Raw genomic sequence first — 22,026 nt, 5'->3', positions numbered from 1 at the left:
CTCCTTACCTTTAAAAAGTTAAAAATGTCTGCAGTCAAATCTCTTAAAGGGGCGGTGCTGGTGAACAGTGCTCTTGGCACGAGTTGCTGAGAAGGCTGGCTAGGGGCGTGAGTTCGCTCCACCAGCACCAAAACACTGAAAAAAAAATGCGAGCAAGCAAGCAAGAGCGAGCGAGCGAGAGCAAAAGAGAATAGGGAGGGGGGAGAGAAGGGAAGGGGGGCGATAGACACACATTTTAGATAAGGACAATTAGTCACCATCGAGACCCAGTAGGGAGAGAAGTTTAAATCAGAGGGATTTAATGAGGGTGATCTGTGCTTTCCCTGAAGCCATGTCCTCCAGCAGCTCCTGCCCCCCCTCGTGCCTAGCCCTGGTGGCTCTCTTTTTGGCTCTGTTGCTCCATCTCTCCCTCTCCTTCCAAGCTGGAGACAGGAGACTCTTGCCTGTAGACAGAACTACAGGTTTGAAGGAAAAGACCCTGATTCTACTTGATGTGAGCACCAAGAACCCAGTCAGGACAGTCAATGAGAACTTCCTCTCTCTGCAGCTGGATCCCTCCATCATTCATGATGGCTGGCTCGATTTCTTAAGGTAAGGCAGGGGCTTCGATGAATCATTTAAAAATTTAAGTACCCCCACCCCCATTCTCTTCCTATCCCCTACTCCAAAGGGGGAAGAAAAAGAGGAAGAAGAGTAAGAAGGTGGAGGAGGAGGAGGAGAAGGAGAAGAGGAGGAGGTACAGCAGCAGCAGCAGCACCACCACCACCACCAGCAGCAACAGCAGCAGCAGCAGCAGCAGAAGCAGCAACAGCAGCAGCTAACCGATCTGTCTTTCAAAGAGAAAAAAAAAAAGGAGGTTTCCCCCTCCTGGAATATTTGCTGTGAGGCTGTAACTAGTGATTGAGAAAAGCAATGTTTTCTATTAAGATGCACATGTTTGCAATGCAGAAGGCATTTCAGAAACTTATCAGTTATGACTGAAAAAATGTTGTGCTTACATATATCCACAATTAGTCTCCCTTTCTGAAAAAGAAACAAGAGGTTCAGGGAAGTTACAAAAGGGAAGATCTGGAACAACAAAGACTCCAGAGGAGTGGCTGTGTGTGTGAGAGAGAGCAGTGTGCGTGTGTCTGAGTGTTCAGTTGGTTTGCATGAAAGTGGAATTTGCCACGGAAAGATGGTTTCATCAGTTTCCATTCCTAGACAGAAAACGAATTTAAGGAGAGTCTTGAGCGGTGAGCAAGTTGGATTGGAGTTATTTTTTTTTTATTTTGTATCCTCCGCTGTCATTACCAGACTTGAGGACTTTGTAAGACACTTTTTATAGATGGAGCCCTTCCCCCCTCCGCCCTCTTCTTTGAGTTTTCCTTGGTAACTGCATAGTTTAGTTTTTCTTTACAGTGGGGAAAAGAAGTCGTTGCTCGGGTCGTAGTCTATATCATACGCGACTCATAAAGGTCCTAGAAACTCTCAGGGGAAAGCGTTGGGGGTTTTGAACCCGAACCCGGCAGTGCTGGATTAGCAAACCCGGAGGTTGAGATTCCCTAGCAATCTAGTTGGGTTCACCTCTTTTCCCAGTTGTTACTTTTCTGGCAATTGAGCAACCGCGATTCCTTCCCATCAGGGACAGTTGCAGGGAGGGGGTGTTGGAGAAAAAAGAAAAAATACAAAAGAAAAAAGGGAGGAAAAACTTCTGCAATATCGAATCTCCAAGTGTTAAGTTTTTGAAAATTCCCTCCAAGTTAGAGACGTCGATTTGGGCTCTTCCAAAAAGCCTGGAGTGCCATTTCAGATCCAGGCTGCGTCCGGCACATCTTTAGTGAGCATTTTTCCTCATCGAGAAACTCCAGTTTTGCTTTTCCGGGTGCACCCGCCCCTAAGCGCTCTGCCTCCAGTCTGCGGGCGCAGCAGGTAGCTGTGGGCGCTGCTCTGAGCGCTCCTACCAGGTCCTGGTATCGTAGCCCAAATACCGGAGGTCGTTGCCGCCAAGGCGGAGGCCGTTTCGGGGTTCCAGAGGGTAGAGTTGTTGAGAGGGCGGGAACAGCGCTGCACTACCGGGTTTCATCCTTGAAAGCTTTTCTGTGCAGCAGAACGCTTCTCTGAATTCATCCAAATGTGGGGTGCAAAAGGGGTTTCCCTAAATGCACGCCCCACTTGCATTGCACTGCTCCAGCTGCCCGGACTCCGAGTTTCCTCTTCCTCCTCCTCCTTAAAAAAATGTCAGCTTGTTCGCGCTAAATATTTGCCTGCTGCAGAAAAATTCTGGAAGGCAGCTTTTCGGGGAAGAAGCCGTGGCGGGGCGCATTTGCATTGGTTGTGCAGGCTTTATCCGGAAGATTGGAAATGCCGCGTTTCCCTGGGGCCAACTTGCGCGGACGTCCCTTCTGCGCTCAGCCGGCCCTCGCGACACCTTAACTGCGCCCACCCTGGAACTCGGTCCTGGAGAGCCCAGCCAAACCTTCGGTCCATCGGAACTCTCAGGGTAGACATGTATCTTCCCCACAAGTATCTGAAAGTGGAATTTCCGTTTATTTCTGTGCCCTTTGAATCTACCTCCTTTATGATACTCTTTAACGTCTCCATTTTGATTTGGATTCTCAGAACCTGAAACAGCAAAGCGTTTAAAACAATGTATAGACCCAGAACTCAACAGCTGGTTGCTTCAGCATTAAGAGCATCTGCAGGGCTGGTTCCCTATTCCTTCCCAGAGTAGCAGTCTTTGGCTTAAAAAAACCTGTCGATGGAAATCCTGAACTTGAATAGAAGCAAATGCTATTATTGTTCTGGTAATCAGAATTCCCCGACACACGAGTTCCAAAATTCGTCAAACCTTTTATTTTTATTTTTATTTTTATTTTTAAACCCAGAGCGCTACCAAACCGCTTCAAGTGGCAAGGAAAAAGAAAGATAAAGCCCAGTTGGGGCTAGGAGTCGTTTGTGTGTGTGTGTCGGGAGGAATGGGAGAATTCTATCTTTCTTGAGATAAGGTTGAATTATTTCAAGTGCCAAAAAGACAGGTTTTTTACTGTGGTTTATTTATTTTTGCGCGGCAGGGGGAGGGGGTGACTGGGAGGGCGTCCACTGAAAAGCAAGGATTTATCCTGGGAACCCCCTCTGTCTGCCTGAAGATTCCGGAAGCTACTAAGTTACAATGTAATTAATAGAAGCAGAAAATCACTTTTGACATTAAAAGCAATGCTCTTAATCTTAGGTGCTGTGCCTGGATTTAGAGAAAGTAGGCCAAGTTTCACCTTCTTGGAGGTTACAATGCCCGTGGGGGCAGAGAGGCAACTCAGACTTCAGATTGGAAGTTTGGCAACAGTCAGGCCAGCGGTCCGCTCCCTGAGCGTCTGTCTGTGCCAGGAGCGCTTTCTTAGTAGTAGCAGAAGCCAGCCAGTTGCGCCTTGCCCCCAAGTTCGCCGCACAAATGCCCCTACCTCAACACAGGGAACAAACACATCTTCAACCCTTTAGAAGGCAGTTCTTAGGGTATCCAGGTGTCGGTGGGAGGGCGCAGCTGTGGCCTGCCGGGGTCTGGAAGAACAGCCCCAGGGAATCCTGAGGCTGAGGGGAAAGCGGGCAGCAGAGTCGGTTCACCGGAGCCGCCCCAGAGCAGCCTGCTGCCTGCTCGGACTGCAAGCTGGAGCGGAGCGGGCTTAGATAATAAATCTCCCGCCGGGTCTCCTGCAGGGAGTGAGAAGGGGCCTTGCTCCCTGACCAGTGCGTTCTAGCCTTCTCCCGGGATCCTTTCCTCTCTCTCTTTCTCTACCCCTGCAGCTCCAAGCGTCTGGTGACTCTGGCCCGGGGACTCTCGCCCGCATTTCTGCGCTTCGGGGGCAAAAGGACGGATTTCCTGCAGTTCCAGAACCTGAGAAATCCGGCGAAAAGCCGCGGGGGCCCGGGCCCAGATTACTATCTCAAAAACTATGAGGATGGTGAGATATTTGGTCCCGATTCTGAGTGAAAATTGGGGGTGTGAACAAGCATTCGGCCGTGTGTGTGTGTGTGTGTGTGTGTGTGTGTGTGTGTGTGTGTGGCAGATTTGGAACAGAGCCTGTTTGAAGTTCCCCTGAAAAACTACAGCAGCAGGAGGCTAGGGTTCACTAGGAGTGTGAGACTCCTGAGGTGACCATGCAAAGAGAGCTATCCAGGTTGTCCATAGCCTGGCCCTCTGCTTTTGTGTTGGGCAGTAGAGTCTCCAAAGTCCTGAAACCTGTAGGCCATACTTCTTTGGGCCAGGTCTGAGTGGTTTTTTGTTTGTTTGTTTGTTTTTGTTTTTTTCCCTTTTGAGAAAATTGAGCCAGGTTCCCAGATTATTGAGGAGCCAGGCAGGCACATTTCATTCCTAAAATTCTAGGCACATGTATTTTTTGTTTGTCTTATTTCTTCTTTTCCTGGAATGGGAGATAGCCCACTCTATCTTCCATTTTTTGAAGCCCACTCTAAAATTTAATGGAATAATGCCTCTTAGACTGTTCCACTGTGAGGAACGTTTCTCCCTTCTTTGTATTGCCTAATCAGTAGTCACATGTTTCTCTCAGTTTAACAGTGGCATTGCAGATGTTAGCTTGCTTTACAGCCAGAATCAGATAGATGAGTTAAGGCTTGCAAAGGCTTTGAAAGCTCCAAATTCTTGTGTGAGAAATCAATCATTTTAAATTTAAACAATTTTGTTTTTATTAGAAATGAATGAAAATGATACTTAAAATTTTTCTATAAAGGTTTGGTGTTAATGTCTATGAAGTTTTCTTTCAGAGATAGGTGGCAATTGTAGCATCTTCAGTTACCGTGTTGTTAAAATCGGTAGCAGAGGCATTAGTGTCTTTTTCGAGGGTGTTCTCTCTCTGTCACACAGGTTTTCAGAGTCCTTGCGATTTTGTTACAACTTCTTAGAAATCACCTGAAAAAGGAGATATCTTTGTCATTGTGGGAATCCACTGAATGAGACTTTTGGAGAGGTATTAGGATGAACTTTTGCTTAGAGTAGACAGAGGGCAAGCTTGTTGAGTTTGAAGCATTGCTAAGACTTACTCTTTTGAAACATTTGCCCAAGAGTGAAGGTATTTAAGAAGTCATCTCTTCAAAGGTAAAAGTCATTGCTATAAAATATGAACTGCATGTAGATTCTGCTGTCACTAGTATGAGGCACGTAAAGGTAAAAGACAGTCTACACAGCATCTCTGGTGGTGGTATGACCCAGGGTCTCATTGCTCTCAGGGTCACTGTCAGTTCCGGCATCAGAAAGAAGAGGGATGTATGGATGATTTTCCTGATGAGATAGTTTTTGTAGAAATTTATTGAAACTTCTTCCTCTTTAGTTTGTGGAAAAACATGTAAAACCCAGAAATTGATGGGAGGAGAAAAAGAACAGTATATGTTTTAGAAATTGATCTTTTCTTTAAACCTTGAATTTAAAATTCTGTCAACCCTTTACTGAGTATAGTGAATTCTGCTTCAAGTGAAGAATACAATTTATTTCCCTTTATAAAAGGAGGAAGTGGGCATCATGAGGAGAAAAGGAATTGGCAGACAGTTGTGTCTGTAAAACTTCGCAGAATTAAAAACAAAACAAAACAACCATCAAACCAGAAGAATAGAAAAGTTTGTTCACTTTCAGACTCTCCTCTACTTCAGAGTTAATATAGCATCATCCCAGATGAACTTTCTCCAACCTAATACTGAAACCCTATAGGAGTATAGTTTTCATGCCCGAGGGAGAGAGCTCTCCTACCTTTAGTTTTTCTTTTTTGCCTGCAATTTTCTTCTGACCTTATTTTTCTAAGTATTCTTCAGATATTTACAGTGATACTTATATATTTTTAAAGACACATACCTTCAAAATAACTTGTCTTTGGCATGGGCACCAACTCCACAGACTACCTGGATTTAATTCTTTTAAAACTTTCTTTAAAGTCAGCCTTTCCAGACCCTAATCTGTTTTATTGCTCCTAGCTGAACTCCTTCTGATTTATGTCCCCCTGGTAATAGGATGCTATGAACTATATCAGCAGTGGAGGAGAGTAGGAATGTCCTATTCTTGCCCTTTGGTTCTCACATATCCCTAAATCACCCATATTGTTGAAAAATGTTACATTGTGGAATTTAAGACAAAAATATTTTTGGTATAATAACAATTTTACTAACATCTGTTTTCTTGTCACTTTTCATTCAATGATAATTGTAATCATCACAGACATCTCAATGTAATTAGATTCTTTTAGTAAATAGCTCTGCATTGCATAGTTGACCATCAAGGTACTTATTAAAATATATTCACTTGAGGTTCAGGCCACACCAGTCAGAAGAACAAATGACCTGTCTAGTGGAGAAAGCAGGGTATTGAAATCACTTATTGTGCCAGGCTGGGTACAGCATTTGTGACTAAAATAAAAATCTGTGCAAAATATAAATAAAAAGACTATTACCTGAAAATATTCATTTAAACATGATATTGAATAACAATCTACTCACAAATGAAGTATGAAAACCAATGATATAGTGAAGAAAATGTGGAACTTGGGCTTAGAAAGCTCACACTGTATGCCTGGATCTAACACTTATGCCTGTGTGGCACTGGCTTACTGTTTCTCAGTAACGCTGGATGATGATAATTCCTGCTGTGCATGTTTTTCTTTGAGGACTATAAAAAGTAATCTGTAAATATTTTGTTGATGGAAAGCACTAAGAAGGCTAAAGTCTCTTACAGCATTTACATTTAATGTTGTAAAGTGGCAGTGAGTAGTGATTAGGATTGAGAAAGATTGAAATCAGTGTGAAAGGAGTTTGGCTCAAGGGATCATTTGCGAGAATTAAAAGACTATAGGGACACTTTAAGATAGGGAAATCCGATGCCAAAGAAGCTTTGTGTGTGTGTGTGTGATGATTAGAGAAGAGATTAACTCTTCATTTATGATTTACTAACATTAAACTGAAATGCAGCTCCTGCTTGGGCAAAATCCATATTTTTCTAGTTAATTCACTCATATTGTTACTCTGGTGAATTTTCTCTTGAATTAATATGCAATTAATAAGTCATGTGGCTTCTATTTTTCAAATACTTCTTAAGCACACTAGAACAATTGCACTTTGTTGAACTTTGTGAAGCCATTGTTTTTATATCAATTTGGTACAATCAATTTGGCACTTACTTTGCTATTTGCTGGAGCAATTTGAATTTCACATACGCTTAGTAGTGTGGAGGAAGTAAAACAATGATTTTTAAAAAACTCTGTGAATCTCACGTTTTCCTAACTTTCTCTTGTCTGTATGATGTGTTGTACTTTTTCCCCATAACATAATGGGTGAATATTTTCTTCTTAGGTCTGTTTTGGTCTAGCCTTCCCCTCTTCATTATGTCTTTCGTGTTCTTTATTTGTATGACCACCCTCTTTTTATGGCTATAACCATATCTGTAATGAAGATGTACACCATTTATTATGCATATTAAGAATGAAATGTCTAAATTTTATGTTTATCATGTTACATTCTTTTTTTATTTGCGAAAAAGCCTTGGTTATTTGTAGATTGCTTATATAAACTTTTAAAATTCTTCAACATGGTGTTTAAAGCTTTTCCTACCCTATATTTCTGTGTACTTTTAAATATGGCCTTCCTTGATTATTCAGATCTCCATAAAGTACCTTTTTGTCTCAAATATATGTCCTTTTTTTGACTAGCACATTTCTGTTTGAATCTTTCTCTTGGCTCTGTTGAAATCTTACACCATCACACTTGATTCTTAAAGGGATATTGCAATACTCTTTATTTGTACAGTCTCTTTTGAACAGGAAGTTCCAAGCAATCTCTTCTTATTCTGGAAGACATGCTTTTATTCTTTATGCTCTTTTGGCTCTTTCTATCTCTTCTTGACATGTAACTTCCCATATATAAATGTTTGGTTCACTTTTTCAACTGAAATGCAAAGTATAGGAGGATATTGTAGCTAAATGGCATATAATGACACATGATAGATCTTCGGTAAATATTCACAGGTATTTTATTATTTAGCCAATATTTCCAGTAGTTTAACAGCTCTGTGAAAAGCTCTAGGAAGATAAAAGTGACCAATGAAGCAATGAGTCAAGATATGGAAAGAGTCTTCATTCTTTTGCCTCCATGGCATGTTCCCATGAAGTCCATTTTAAATGCTATTTTAGTAACTCTTTCATTATTTCAGGTACATATACAGACATTTTATCTTTGTTCATCAAGTTGTCTTGGTTCCAGGCTATGCATTAAGTCTAACTTCACCATTAAATTTAAAACTTTGCATTGGGACGGAAGTAATGTTACTATACATACATTTTTTTTTTTTTGTCTTGAATTTTGCTTTTCTTCGTTTTCTTTCTGTAGTTCCTATGTCTGGCTTTGTAGCTATTGATATAATAGTGCTTTTTTTTCACAATTTCATATAATTTTAGTCTTCATTTCTTGAAGTCTTTTCAGAGAACTTCTACTATTATAAACAATGAATTTGAACATACATTGTTAAATTCTAAGACATGGTACAAATATTATTATTGTTCCATTTTCTTTAGGGTTTTTTCAGTTTTCATGAAGATCAAGTAGTTAATTCCTCTTCTTTCTGTTCTCATTTCATCAGTAGAGACACATGACATAGGAGCAGCACAGCTATCAAAATACACACAGTATTCATTATCTCATTTTATTTCACACAATGTTTCCTGAAACTCAGTTAATAAAAAACATTATTAAATACTTACTTTGGGTTTAACTTTATCTTAAACAATAAAAACCAGAATAGAACATGATAATGTCCTAAATTGCCATTTGAATATTAGTATTAATTGCTTTGGGGGAAAATCCATAATTCAATGTTGAAATAAATAAGCCAAACTTTAAATCAAAACAGGCTATTTATACCACCTTGTAATATTTATTAACAAAGGATAGTGCTCTTTCAGTATATGTTCATAGATTCTCTTCCTGTGTGAAAAGTAACAGCAAGACAACATAGAATTAGCATCTGAGGAGAATAAATTAGTATTTATTCTAAGACTTTGGTGCAAATCAGGTTGAGTCTGTGAATGATGATAGATCTTAGAGACATAAAGGCCAGGAGAAAAGGCATTTAGCTTGAGAGAGCATGGGGTGTAGTCGGACAGTAAGAGACTGTCTTTCTGGAAAAGTGTATTAGAAATTGTTTTTTTAAAATCTTACTTCATGTACCAGAACTGTATCAGATTCTTTTCTACAGAAGAATATTTCTACATTTTTGTTAATTATGAAAAATTTGTGATTAAAGAGAAGTACATGTTATAAAGGATTCCAAACAAATTCATGTTGCTAGAAATTATATCTAAATTGGCTTTTATGGTGTTCAAAAGCATTTTTGGTAGACATGAAATAATTTCTCCACTTTCCCTTTCTATCTTCCACATTTTTTCCCTAGCCCCTACCCTGTTGACCTCCCCAGATTTTCTTCATGGTTCTGGGGCATGTGACTCTGGGTCGTGGTATATATTAGGTAAGAATTCTACCAGTGAGCTATTAATATATCCCAGCTCAAGGATATTCAAGGATATTCAAGACATTGAATGATGTTTGCCATTAAACTTGCAGGTGTGAACTCTACCTCTCTCTGTGAGATTCACAGAGATTTCATTATTAGTCCTGGTTCTTATAGAATTGTGTACTATTGGGATTAGTGTTAATTCTTCTGAAAACTTCCTGAAATTTAAAATGAAGAAGGTTAACTCTGTAGTCTCTATATAGTGTCTGATTCTAATATCCTGTGAAATACAGACATTTTCAGGCTTATAAGACACACCAGAAAAAATAGTTATAAGAACAAAAAAGAAGATAACTATAGGTCAAAGGATTTAGAAAAAGCTTTTAAGGTTGTTATAGTTCAGAGAAGGTAATTAATTAAGTGAGAGTTGAATTATCAGAAGAGGGACCTAGGTGAAGGGGTTTTAGCCTGGTTTTAGGGTAAATAATAAAGCTAATAATAGTTATTGACCTCTGTCCTAGTTTTTTTTCTATTGCTTTGATAAAATACCATGACCAAAAACAAATTGGGAAGGATAGGGTTTGTTTATTTTATGTAGTGATGAGCTGCGGGCTGCATTCCCGCCCGGCTCCCAGCCGCCTGGCTAGCTTATGCCCCCAAATAACAACACACAAACTGTATTCATTTAAACACTGCCTGGCCCATTAGTTTCAGCCTCTTACATCTTGATTAACCCATATCTAATAATCTGTGTAGCACCACGAAGTGGTGCCTTACTGGGAAGATTCTAGCGTATGTCCATCTTGGGCCGGAGCTTCATGGCGTCTCTCTCCCTGAGGACTCTGCTTCAGGCTCAGAGAGCAGAGGCATGGTGATTTATTAACTTCCCTTCCCAGCATTCTGTTCTGTCTACTCTGCCCACCTAAGGGCTGGCCAATCAAATGGGCCAGGCAGTTTCTTCATTAACCAATGAAATCAACTCAAACAGAAGACCCCCCCACATCAATTTTATATGTCCTGAACACAATAGATCACCGAGGGACATCAGGACAGGAATTCAAGGAAGAAATCTGGAGGCAGGAACTAAAACAGAGATCATGAACAAACATTGATTACTGGCATGATGTCCATGACTTCCTCAGCCTGCTTTCTTATACAACCAAGGACCACCTGGCCATGGCTGACACCATCCATAGTGGGCTGAGCCCTTACACACCAATTGTTAATTAAGAAAATGCCCCACAGACACACCCACTGGGCAGTCTGATGGAGGTAGTTTCTCAGTTTAGATTCTTTCCTCTCAGGTATGCCTAGGTTTGTGTCAATTGATAACCTTTTACTGTGTTTTACAAAGTCAGATGTAGAGTAGTTAGCACACCAGGATTAAAACATAGCCCTCCATTCATCACAGTGTGTTTACTTATTGAATTTGCTCATTCATTCACTTCTCTGGAATCTGAAGCCATATATTAAATCTTGTAGAGCATTAAAAACACTATGTATCATAAGCATATTAAAAGGTCTTGCAGGGTAAGTCACAAGATGGTTGTTAGATACAATGAAAAGATAATTACAGGGGATTAGGAGAATACTTGAAAGAGATGATGATTGTCATCTTTTAGGAAACACTGAAGGAGTAGAATAAACGTATTAGTGTGGACAGGTCTTATGGCTTTCATTGCACTGAGAATGTCTTGGAAGATATATATTGAAGAAGAGGTGGAGATAGATCAGCTGTGATACTGAGGTAAGGGATAGCAGCAAAAACGGACATAAAAATTTTTGAAAAAATATTGGAAAAACTTTAAAATTGTTGGGTAATTTTAGATTTTGGTTTATTTTTCCTTTAAGTTCTAGGTGTAGTGGAAATTTGTGAAGGAAAAGGGAACTGATAAGGGTGAGATTTCAAGAAAGCTTTGTTTCTGTTCTTTTTTTTAATCTTTCTTCTCAATTGAGATTTGTTAAATCCATAGACAACCTTCTAAATAGTTGAAATTACGAACCAAAGGAACCAAGAGGTCGCATTTTCCACATTGTCTCAGGGCTGTTTAAGTAACCATGCTAGAATTGGATGACATGGTTGATTCCAGGACAGTCTCACTTCAGGTTATGATTTCCCCCGCTCATTCCTAGCACAGTGAACAGGGATGAGTTCTTGTGTCCTGTGGTAGTGGGTTGATCACTTTTCTGTGAGACTGGAATGACACTGTGGTATTGTTAGAGAGGCATGTCTGCTTGTATGTGTGCTGGAGTTTAAGTTTAGCCCTAGGTGTTTCCATGTTTTTGAACTATTCTTTATTTGACAAGCTCAAAATATAAAAAAAGATTGCGGAATGGCATTTTTACAGATTTAGGAGTCAAATTCCAGGTACCATTTAGATTTAGGTCTTGAGCGTGGGGTAATGGTATGAGTGCAGAGAATATCCAGAGGATAGAGGAGATTTTGAGAGTGCCCCATGAGAAACCAAAATCACTGCTGAGATTTCCAACGAATAATTTAAAAGTGTTTCAAAGAAGGCATTAATTGCCTGTTACAGTACACCTCACAAAAGGGAGGAGTGTGCATTTCTTTTGTTGTGTCGGAGGCCCGTGGTGAAGAAGCAGAGCTGAAAGCTAGGACTTGAGCTCTCTGGTGACACAGCCATTAAACTATGAATTCTTGAAAACACATGCAGTCACCACTAAGATAAAGCTTTTTCTATCTCTCATTGGTCTGAGATAGGTATGCTATTCTCAACAGGGTGTTTATTTTCTTACAATTGTTGGAAAAACAGATTGTAGATTTACTTGCCCAGCTGTTAGAAGCTCCTGTGGAAGAGTAGGCTTTAAGCAAATCTGGTGAGATTTAGATTCAAAAGCAATGCCAGGCCAGACTTAGCCAAGTTCAAGTCTGAAGGTGAAACGGAACACGTAACATAAAACCATTGGAAAAATAAATGCTATTGTTTCTTAGAGCATTTGTAAAAACCAGTGACTGGCACCCAAGTCCAAAGGTCAGGATTTTCAACAGAAAACTTACACTTATTAAATGTCTTCACTAGGGGTTTTTGTGTTAGTGGATGACTGAGGTCTTTTGTTTCTCTGTTTTCCTCATGGCAATAAAGTAGAAATTTAGAAAGCTTTAAAAATGAAATTTCTCATAGAAGTTATAACCACAGGTTTTAAGTTTTCATCACCTAAATGTGGAGCTGAACAATTGAAAACGTGGAGTGGGGGTAGAAAAGAGAGCTGAAGACACATGTGGTGTGTATCAAAACCAGTGTAAATCAGGAAGGTGTGCTGAGGGGATTTCCTGTGTTACAGGATGGCTGAAGTAGCCTTCCCCACTTTCCCTCCGTAGACTGCAAGGAAGCTGTTGGCCTTTCTGACACCTGGGAAACACCTTTGCCCCTTATTTGACACTGTGTTTCTGTGAAGCTGCAATCCACATTTTGCCTCAAGAAGGAACCTTGACCTGAGGATAATGTGCTCTTTGATTGCAGCAGGTGCCTGCCTGTGCTATGGGACTCAGGCAAGTAGTTCTCAGTCTGTTCACGTCAGCTCTGCTCCTGAAGATTTATTTCTCGGGTTCTAAGTAATACTGTGTTTTGAATACTAAAATGTCCCAGCTTCTGGGCACTGCAAGCTCTTCAAAGGTGATCAGTTTGGGTCTTATTACCCAATGGAGCAGTACTACTTACTGATTGTCTCAGTGATTTAAGATTGGAAGAGTTAATCATGGCTTCCTACTTCTGAATTAGCCAGGGAAATTTTAAAAACTTTGGGTCCTAGCAAATTAAGTCAATATCTGGGAAGGAGCTTCAACATTACAATATAGAAACCAAACAACTTTCCTGTGGTCTGAAGAACAGACCTGTACAAGATCTCTGAGTGAAGTGGTTTGTCTATGGTACCTTAGCTATACAGAATACCGAATCTAGAGCCCAGGTGTAGCCAAGTATTTTAGAATCTCTAAATTTATGGTGTGCATATGCATTATTTGGGGATTTGGTTAAGTGAGTTGCCACATTCTGACACGTTTCCATGTGATTTTTATGCTACTAGCTTGCAAACCATACGGAGCGGCAAAGCTTGACTCTATGGATACTAACATTAATATATTGATGGTAGCCAGAAGGAAAAAATGATCACTGAAAGGCAACAGTAGTTGGGAACTGGTTGTATATTCCCATCCAGTTTGCTTTAGCTGTGGTGGTAGGCTGGTTAAATGTACTGTTTTCATTGAGCTATTGTTGGCTTTCCCAGGGCTGCATCATCTAACTAAAGCTATTACTTTGTTCTTGAAACTCTTGGAATATCAAGCGTAGTGAAACTTCCATTCAATGAAATGTCATCAAGGCAATTTCATCTAATAGAGATGTCGATATTGTCAAACTGGCCAGTCATTAAAACTCCTTTCCCTTAATTAACTAATTTTACTATTGAATGTATACATCGTATCTGTGTAGACACGCATGTCACCATGTGCAGGTGGAGGCCAGATGAGAACTTAGCGGAGCTGGTTTTCTTTTTCACTTTTACATGGTTCCTGGGTATCAAATTCAGATTCTTAGGGCTTCACACTCAATGCCTTTACCCATCAGCCACCTCACCAACCCATTTACTTCTTAAAGGAGGCAAAACAGGAGTTCAGATAAATGAAGCATTTTAAGAATTCAGGCATTTTCAGAGTTAAATCTTCATTTAATTGAGTACCTGATATTACTATGTACCAGCCCTTCAATAGACTCCTCTTCTAGACCCTAAAAATGAGGAAGACATTGTCCTTGACCTTTAAGAGCCCATACTTTAGTGGGAAAAAGACATAGACTCAATAATGGTACAATAAATACAAACATGCATTTCTGAGGAAAGAATAAAATGTTCTGAAATAGTTGAGGAAGACTTCAAGAAGTATCACCAGATAAATTTACTGTTGTTTCTGATTGTTGAGAATGTTTGTAACTGTAATTTAGGTCATGAGGCTATTGGTGAGAATGTAAACAATTTCATTTCATAATGGCTTCATGTAGTAGGAGGCCGCTTGTTCGTTTCCAGCTGTTCAGCCCTGAAATAATCATACAGAAACCATATTATTTGCAATATTGTTTGGCCAATAGCTTAAGTTTATTTCTGGCTAACTCATATCTTAAATTAACCCATATCCATTAATTTGTGTATCGCCATGAGGCTGTGACTTACCAGGTAAAGTTCTGGCGTCTGTCTCCAGTGGTGCTACATGGCTTCTCTCTGACTCCACCTCTTTCTCCCAGCATTCAATTTAGTTTTCCCCAACTAGCTAAGTGCTATAGGTCCAAAGCTGTTTCTTTATTTCTTAACCAATAAAAGCAACACATATACAGAAGGACCTCCCATACCATTTCCCCTTCTCTGTTTAAATAAAAAGGAAGGTTTTAACTTTAACATAGTAAAGTTACTTACAACAAAACAGGTATCAAGCAAGAATGAAAGTTACAATATTTATATCTACTTTATCTTTTATCATAACTAAGGAAAACTACAACTATACCTAGATATTCTTCAACTTCATCAAAAACTCCAGAAGGAGTTTTTACCTAAGTGTTAACAGAAAGTGCATTGTATGCAACTTCCAAAACTCTAGAATTAACAGAGACATCTCGCTGCCTGGACAGTAATCCAAAATTCATCTGTACCATTGGGGTATCTGTCTTCAGCCTACAGGCTCATAGTGTCTGGTAGACTATTCCATGAAGCAGAAAATTTCAAAGACAGTTCTGCCTATATTGGCAGTTTGTCAAGTCACTTTCTTCGTGTCCTGCCGAATGTCTGGCAGACTCTTTCATGAAACAGGAACCCTGAAGGACTGTCTTTTTAAAAGTAGCTTCAGCAGTCATATTTTGTGGATCCTGCAAGTCCAGTTCATACAGCATATCATCAAACAGTCCAGGCAAGCTCAGTTTCTTGCCCAAATGACTAACCAACTCCATAAGGAGCCTTTTTGATGCCCATCTTCCTCTTGAAGTAGATTGGTGCTGCCAGGAGCAGATGTCAAGCAGCCTCCTACTACAGCTTCATAATTTTGAAATTAAAAACCCATGTGATTATTAACTGTATATATATATATATACACACACATACACACATACATACACACACACATACATATTTCTGGAATCTCCATAATGTCATAAGCCTACATTTATTGAACACTTCCAAGACACTTGATACTATACTATAAACTTTATGAGCATTGGTTTAATTTTTTAAAAAATTTTTGAGATGTAATTTAATTTGCATTCAACTTATATTCTACTTAGAGTTTTCAGTTCAGTAACTTAGTGTACCCTAGCATTGTGCAACCATTTATTATAATTTTAGAGTATTTTCCTCATCTCTAAAGAAAGCCTTTTAGTCCTTAGCTCCTTCATTGCTTCCTGTTCTCTCAGTGTTAGGCAACCACTAATCTTTTTGTCTTTCTGAATAGTTCAGATAAATGGAATAATATATTGTGTAATAATACTTTTTGATTTTTTTAAAAGAGAGGATCTATGTAGTTCTGGCTGGCTGTCCTGAAACTTGCTGTATAGACCAGGCTGGCCTCAAACTCAGAGATCTGCTTGTTTCTGCCTCCCAGGGGCTGAAATGCAAGGCTTTCACCAGCACATTGGCCTTGTGATTGACTTTTTAAAACTTAGCATACTGTTTTCAGTGTTCATCCCAGTTCCAATGTATGTCAGTATCGGATTTCTCTCTATTACTAAATTGTAACCAACCATATAGAGACCAATAGATATCCATTTATCAGCTCAATGGAATTTGTGTTTTCTTTTTGGCTCTCATTTATAATGCTTCTTATGAACATTTATATGTAAGTTATTGAGTAGACATGTGTATATCTTTCTCTTGGATATATACCAAAGAATAGAATTATATGATGGGTCATATAGTAATTCTGTGCTTAAACTTTTGAGGAACTGACAAATATACCCAAGGATTGTACTATTTACATTTGAACCAAAAGGTATGAAGGTTTCATTTTCACATCTTTGCATTATATTTTTATATCTTTTCTTGATTTTAACAATTCTTAGTGCATATGAAATGGTATCTTATTGTGATTTTGATTTATAGTGCCCAATGTTGTATAAAACTTAAAAATTATTTATATACACATATACAGACATATATATTCAATGAAAGGTAAGATAGAGACAAAAATAGGATGAAGAAATGTAAATTTTTTTCTAAATTCTTTTTTCTTTCTGTCCCATATGGCTCCTGATATGAGAAAGAAACTCTGAATTTTTATTTATTTATTTATTTATTATGAATTTTTATTTTAACAACATGCTTGGATTTAGAGAAGAACAGAGCCAGTGTCCAATTCCAAAGCCAGCTTTGATTTTTAAGTGAATCATGATTAATATTTTAGTTTTTGAGATTCTTACCCTCAAATGACATGTCCTTATAAGTGTCTTAATTCTTTTTGCTTGGTGATCCTATCTGGATCTTTTCCTCTTTAGGCATCTAGATATCTAGATTGTTTTCTTGATGTTCAGTTTCTAAAAAAAAATATTTGAAATATTAATTCTCTTTCAGATGTATAATTGGTGAGTATTTTCCTTCATTCGCTAGGCTGCTGCTTTGCTTGATTCATGGTGTCCTGTAAAGGGATTTCTTTCCTTATTTTTTTAAAAAACTTCATTTATTTTTATTTTATGTATATTGGTGTTTTGCCTGCATGTATGTGTGAAGATGCAAGATCCCCTGGAACTGGAGTTACAGTTGTGAGCTGCCATGTGGGTGCTGGGAATTGAATCTAGGTCCTCTGAAAGAACAGTCAAGTGCTCTTAATCGTTCAGCCATCTCTCCTGTTCCCCATAAAGAGATTTCTTAGAAGATGAAGTTAAATTAGTGTTTGGGATTGCACTGTAGAAGATAGAAGTAACTTGAGAGTAGAATGAAGAGATTTGAATTTTTTTAAGCAACTATAAAATAGTCAAAGAATAATTGTGATTAAGAAAATTGTATTTCTTGCCATGGAAGCTGTTGTTTTGTTTTTAGTTTTTGTGTTAATTTGGTTTTGATTTTGGGGGATGTTGCAGGGGAGGAGGGTGGGTGGGAGGGAATGGGGAAATGGATATGATTGGAATGTGTGATGTGAAATCTATAAAGGATCTATAGAAGTTAAAAAAAGGAAATTATATTTGAATTTAGGAAGATTTGTGTCATGGCACCTTAGCACATAAGATAGTGTAGAACAGTTATATGGATGTCTTTCTACAGAAGGTATTCAAGAGTGAGATAGGATTCACATTAGTGAATCAGCAGTAGCAAGAAGGGGATAGCAGGGACTTGTAGTAAAAGAAAATAAAATGGAAATGAACACAAAGGGGAAGCCTTTGTCTATTCCTTTTTGAAAAACACTATTTTTGATCAAACTGCTTATATACTGAGAGATGAGTAACATGGGCATAAGTCAGGTATTATTTGTAAAGTGTTCAGTTAATGCCTAACAATGTTTTAGTTCTTTTTGACTTACCTGGAAATATTTCTTCCTCCCATATTCCACTTCCAGTTTCTTATTTTCCTTGCTGAGACTCCTCTTTCTTTTCGTTCTCTTTTCTAATGAATCATTCCCCAAAACACCAAAATCAGAACATTTAATAGTTGAGGACAATGTCAAGGAACGTTTCCCCTTAGCAATCCTTAGATTGCAAGAAAGTTGCTGGAAGCCATGAGGTATGACAGTTTATTAACAGTATTCCCTGCCTTCAGAATCTCTCTTTTCATTTGGGAATATGTACCTTATACTTGAGCAACTACTATATTAAATTATTACAAGATATGTGACAGATTAATTAAATTAAAGAGTTTAGTGAAAGGAAATGAAAACAAAATTCCACTGTCCTCTTATTGGTATGTGGACAGAGAAAATACCTTTTGAATTTGAGGCTCCCTCTATATAGACATGTGATACATTTATGTTTTATGAAGCCTTTATTCTTTATTGATAAAGAAATTAGGAGTCAGATATTGGGATAAAAACCTGAATGATCAAAGAAGCAGGGGAGCAGCCATCAGTGACTTCCTGTTTCTTCCATTCCTTCCTCCAAAAAGGTTAAGACCCTCTCTTGGCCCTACCTTACTACTTTCTGTCTCCTGTCTCCTATCTGTCTACAGTCCTCCAAACCTCTATGGTTAATTTTGGTCAGCTAGTGGCTAGCTCTGCCCTCTGACTCCAAGTAAGCCCTATTTGTCTGAACACAATCAAAATACCACACAACAGTTTTATGTATATACGTAAATCTTGTTATATGAGAAAAGTTTTTGTATCTCATTGTACACATAAACCATCCTGGTTATTCTGCAATTATATTAAATATTGTGATAATAACACTGTTTTAAACTTCATAGATATTTTTGATATGGATGTCATTTTTATTATTGCACAAATGAAGAAACTTAGGCTCATAGATATTAAATGACTTGTTCAAGGTTATATAGTTAACCATCGGTAGTGGAGGGCAGGCAGGAACTTACTTATAACATTGGACACAAAGTTCTAATGTTTTTGGTAAAGTACTTCCAAGTGCATCATTAATAGGTACAGAGATTTAGGTAGCATAAGTTTTAGGACTTGTAAACCATAGTATAATGTTATATGTTTCAAAGAGGAATCTGAGTTATAGACAAGAAATTATTTACAGAATGTTTAATATATTTCCAGGTATCTAGCACTTTGGAACATTCTCAGTGTATGTAAGTTAGTCAGTGATTTATTATAATGAGTCACTCTGGCATTTTTTAAAATTTATTTAAAAAAATTTTTTCACACAATATATTTTGATCATTTCCCCCCTCTCAATTTCTTCAAGATCCTCTATGCTGCCCTACTCACAAACTTTTGTTCTTTTAGTCTTTCATTTAAAAATATACAAAAAAGAAACATACACCCCAACCTGAAAAATCAAAACAAACAAGCAGAAGACCAATAAGACAAAAAATGCAAAATAAAGCAAAATGAAGCAAAAAGTCTGTTGAGTTCACTTTGTGTTGGCTTCTATTCCTGGACATTGGGCAGCCCCTGCCCTGGAGGGTGGTTGATATTCCCAGTGAAACTTCATTGAGAAAAGTGATTTTCTCTTTGGCAGTGGATATCAATTGCAGCTAACTTCTTGGTTAGGGATTAGACCCAGTGTTTACTTTCTCCTCTCAGTACTGGGACCCCATCTGACTTGACTTGTGACTGTCTTGTGTGTGTTTTTCTAATCTATGTGAGCTCATATGTGTACCAGTCCCATTGTGTCCAGAAGACACTATTTCCTTGGCGTCATCTATTATTTTTGGCTTTTACAGTCTGTCCACCTCCTCTTCCTTATAGATCCCTGAGCCTTGAGGGGAGGGGTGTGAGGAGGACATCTCATTTAGGACTAGGTGCTCCAAAGTCTGCACATTTGCCCAGCTGTGGATCTCTGTGTTCATTCCCATTTACTGCAAGGAGCTTCTCTCATGTGGGTTGAGAGAGGCACTGATCTGTGGGCATAGCAGTATGTTATTAGGAGTCATTTTATTCTATGCTCCTTTAGCAGAATAGTAATAGGTTTCCCCTAAGCCACTGATTTACCTGGTCCTGGGTTCTTGGACACTTTATCAGTGCCAGTTGTAATTTCTATCTCCTAAAGTGGTCCTGAAATCAAACAAAAATGTAGTTAGTTATTCTCATAATATTTGTGCCACTATCGCACCAGTATATTTTGAAGTCAGGTCACTGTTGTAAGTCACAGGGTTAGTATCTGAGTGATTGATATTGATGATTACATTTCTCCTCTGGTAACATGATGAGTAGTACCTTCTGGTACCGTGAACAATAGTCAATATGGGTGAAGCTTCTAGCTGGGCACCAGCTTGACCTTTTTGTATTTGATGACATAAGTGGGCATTGTCTTCTGCAGTAGGCCTTTAACATAAAGTTATGGAGAGCAACCAATAGCCTCGACAATAGCCTGTAATGTTTGACGATTCCAAGGGACCCCTTTGGCTGGTCAATGATTCAATAAGATGTAACCGATGTCTGGTGCTGGAGGTTTTACTTGGTGGCACAAAGTATCTAGTTGGGACATTGTCTTCCCTATTATTTTGTGACTCTATTTAAATACTTTTCATATATGTATATATTATAGGAAGCTTCTACAGTAGTAAGTTTCCATATAGTTTTTCAAATGGCCTTTAGTGTTACTTGACCCTTTCCATATTCCTTCCTTTATCTTTCTCTCCCATCCTTATCCTTATCCCTAGTAATCCCCCGATTCTAGCTTCCCCTTATCTTTCTGTAACACTACATTCTATTTCCCCTTCCCTGGGAGACCCTTTGCTCCCCCAAGCCCCTTGCTATGTACCTAATTTCTTTGGTTATTTGGATTGTAGCACATATTTTGAAAGCTTAAAAGTTCGCATCCACTTATGTGAGAAAACATACAATATTGGTTCTTCTTGGGTCTGGGTGATTCTTTCTAGTGTCATCTATTTAGCTGTAAATTTAATAACTTCATTTTAACAAGTGAATAATAATCCATGTGTAAATGTAATAAATTTTTATTATCTACTTATCATTTGATGGACATTTACGCTGGTTTTAATTTCTGAATATAGCAACAATGAACATGGATGAACAAGTATATTTGTAGTAGGCTGTAGAGGCCTTTGGATATATGCCTATTTGTATCTGGACATGCCTGGTTTTTCAATTCAATTCAATTTACAAATGTGTCTGTTTTTATGCCAATACCATGCTGTTTTTGTTACTGTAGCTTTATAATACAGCTAAAATCTGGGGTAGTGATCTAGCAGTTCTTTCATTATTCAGAATGTTTAGCTATTTCTTTGTGTGTGTGTGTGTGCATGTGTGTATATGTGTACGTGTGCGCATTTATACTGGAAGTTGAAGATTGCTTTTGCAATTTCTGTGAAGAATTGTGTTGAAATTTTGATGGAAATTGTATTTAATCTGTAGATTTATTTTGATAGGAGGGCCATTTTCACATTATTAAGCTACCGCTCTCTGGACAAGGGTGAACTTTCCATCTTCTGGTGTTTTCTTCAATTCCTTCCTTCAATGTATTGAAGTTTTTATTATACAAGTCTTTCACTTGTTTGTTTAGAATTAACTTAAGATATTTTTGAAGTACTGTGAAAAATACTGTTTCCCTCATTTCTTTTTTTTTTGTATTTTTGTATAAGTTTTTTTGTCCTATGTATATAGGCATGCTACTGATTTTTGTGTGTTAATTGTGTATCCTGCTACTTTGTTGAAAATGTTTAACAGTTGTGGAAGTTTCTGATGGTGATTTTAGGGCCTTTTATGTATAAAATTGGATTACCTACCAATAAAGATATTTTGACTTCTTCCTTTCCTATTTGGATCCCTTGATCCCCTTCAGTTGTCTTTTTTCTGTACTTTGAGTAATCTATTGAATAAGTGTATATAGAGAGGACATCTGTGTCTTGTTCCTGATTTTAGTGGAAATGCTTTGAGTTTCTTTCCATGTAGGTTGATGCTGGCTGTAGTATTACTGTAAATTGCCTTTGTTATG

General features: G+C 38.4%; 1 protein-coding gene across 3 annotated transcripts in view; it reads left to right on the top strand.

Annotated features, from left to right (window-relative positions):
• Positions 1–301: 301 nt before the first annotated feature.
• Hpse2 (heparanase 2 (inactive)) overlaps positions 302–22,026 on the top strand; it is a 598,898-nt gene continuing 577,173 nt past the window's right edge. For all 3 annotated transcript variants that reach the window (XM_038330395.1, XM_038330387.1, XM_038330379.1), the window contains exons 1-2: positions 302–591; positions 3,778–3,935. In XM_038330395.1, the coding sequence (XP_038186323.1) occupies positions 302–591; positions 3,778–3,935 (448 nt within the window). The remainder of the gene's footprint in view (positions 592–3,777; positions 3,936–22,026) is intronic.

Source organism: Arvicola amphibius, chromosome 1, assembly GCF_903992535.2.
Source record: "Arvicola amphibius chromosome 1, mArvAmp1.2, whole genome shotgun sequence".
NCBI lineage: Eukaryota > Metazoa > Chordata > Mammalia > Rodentia > Cricetidae > Arvicola > Arvicola amphibius.
Note: the sequence above shows the minus strand (reverse complement) of the source record. Positions and strands in the feature narration are given on the sequence as shown.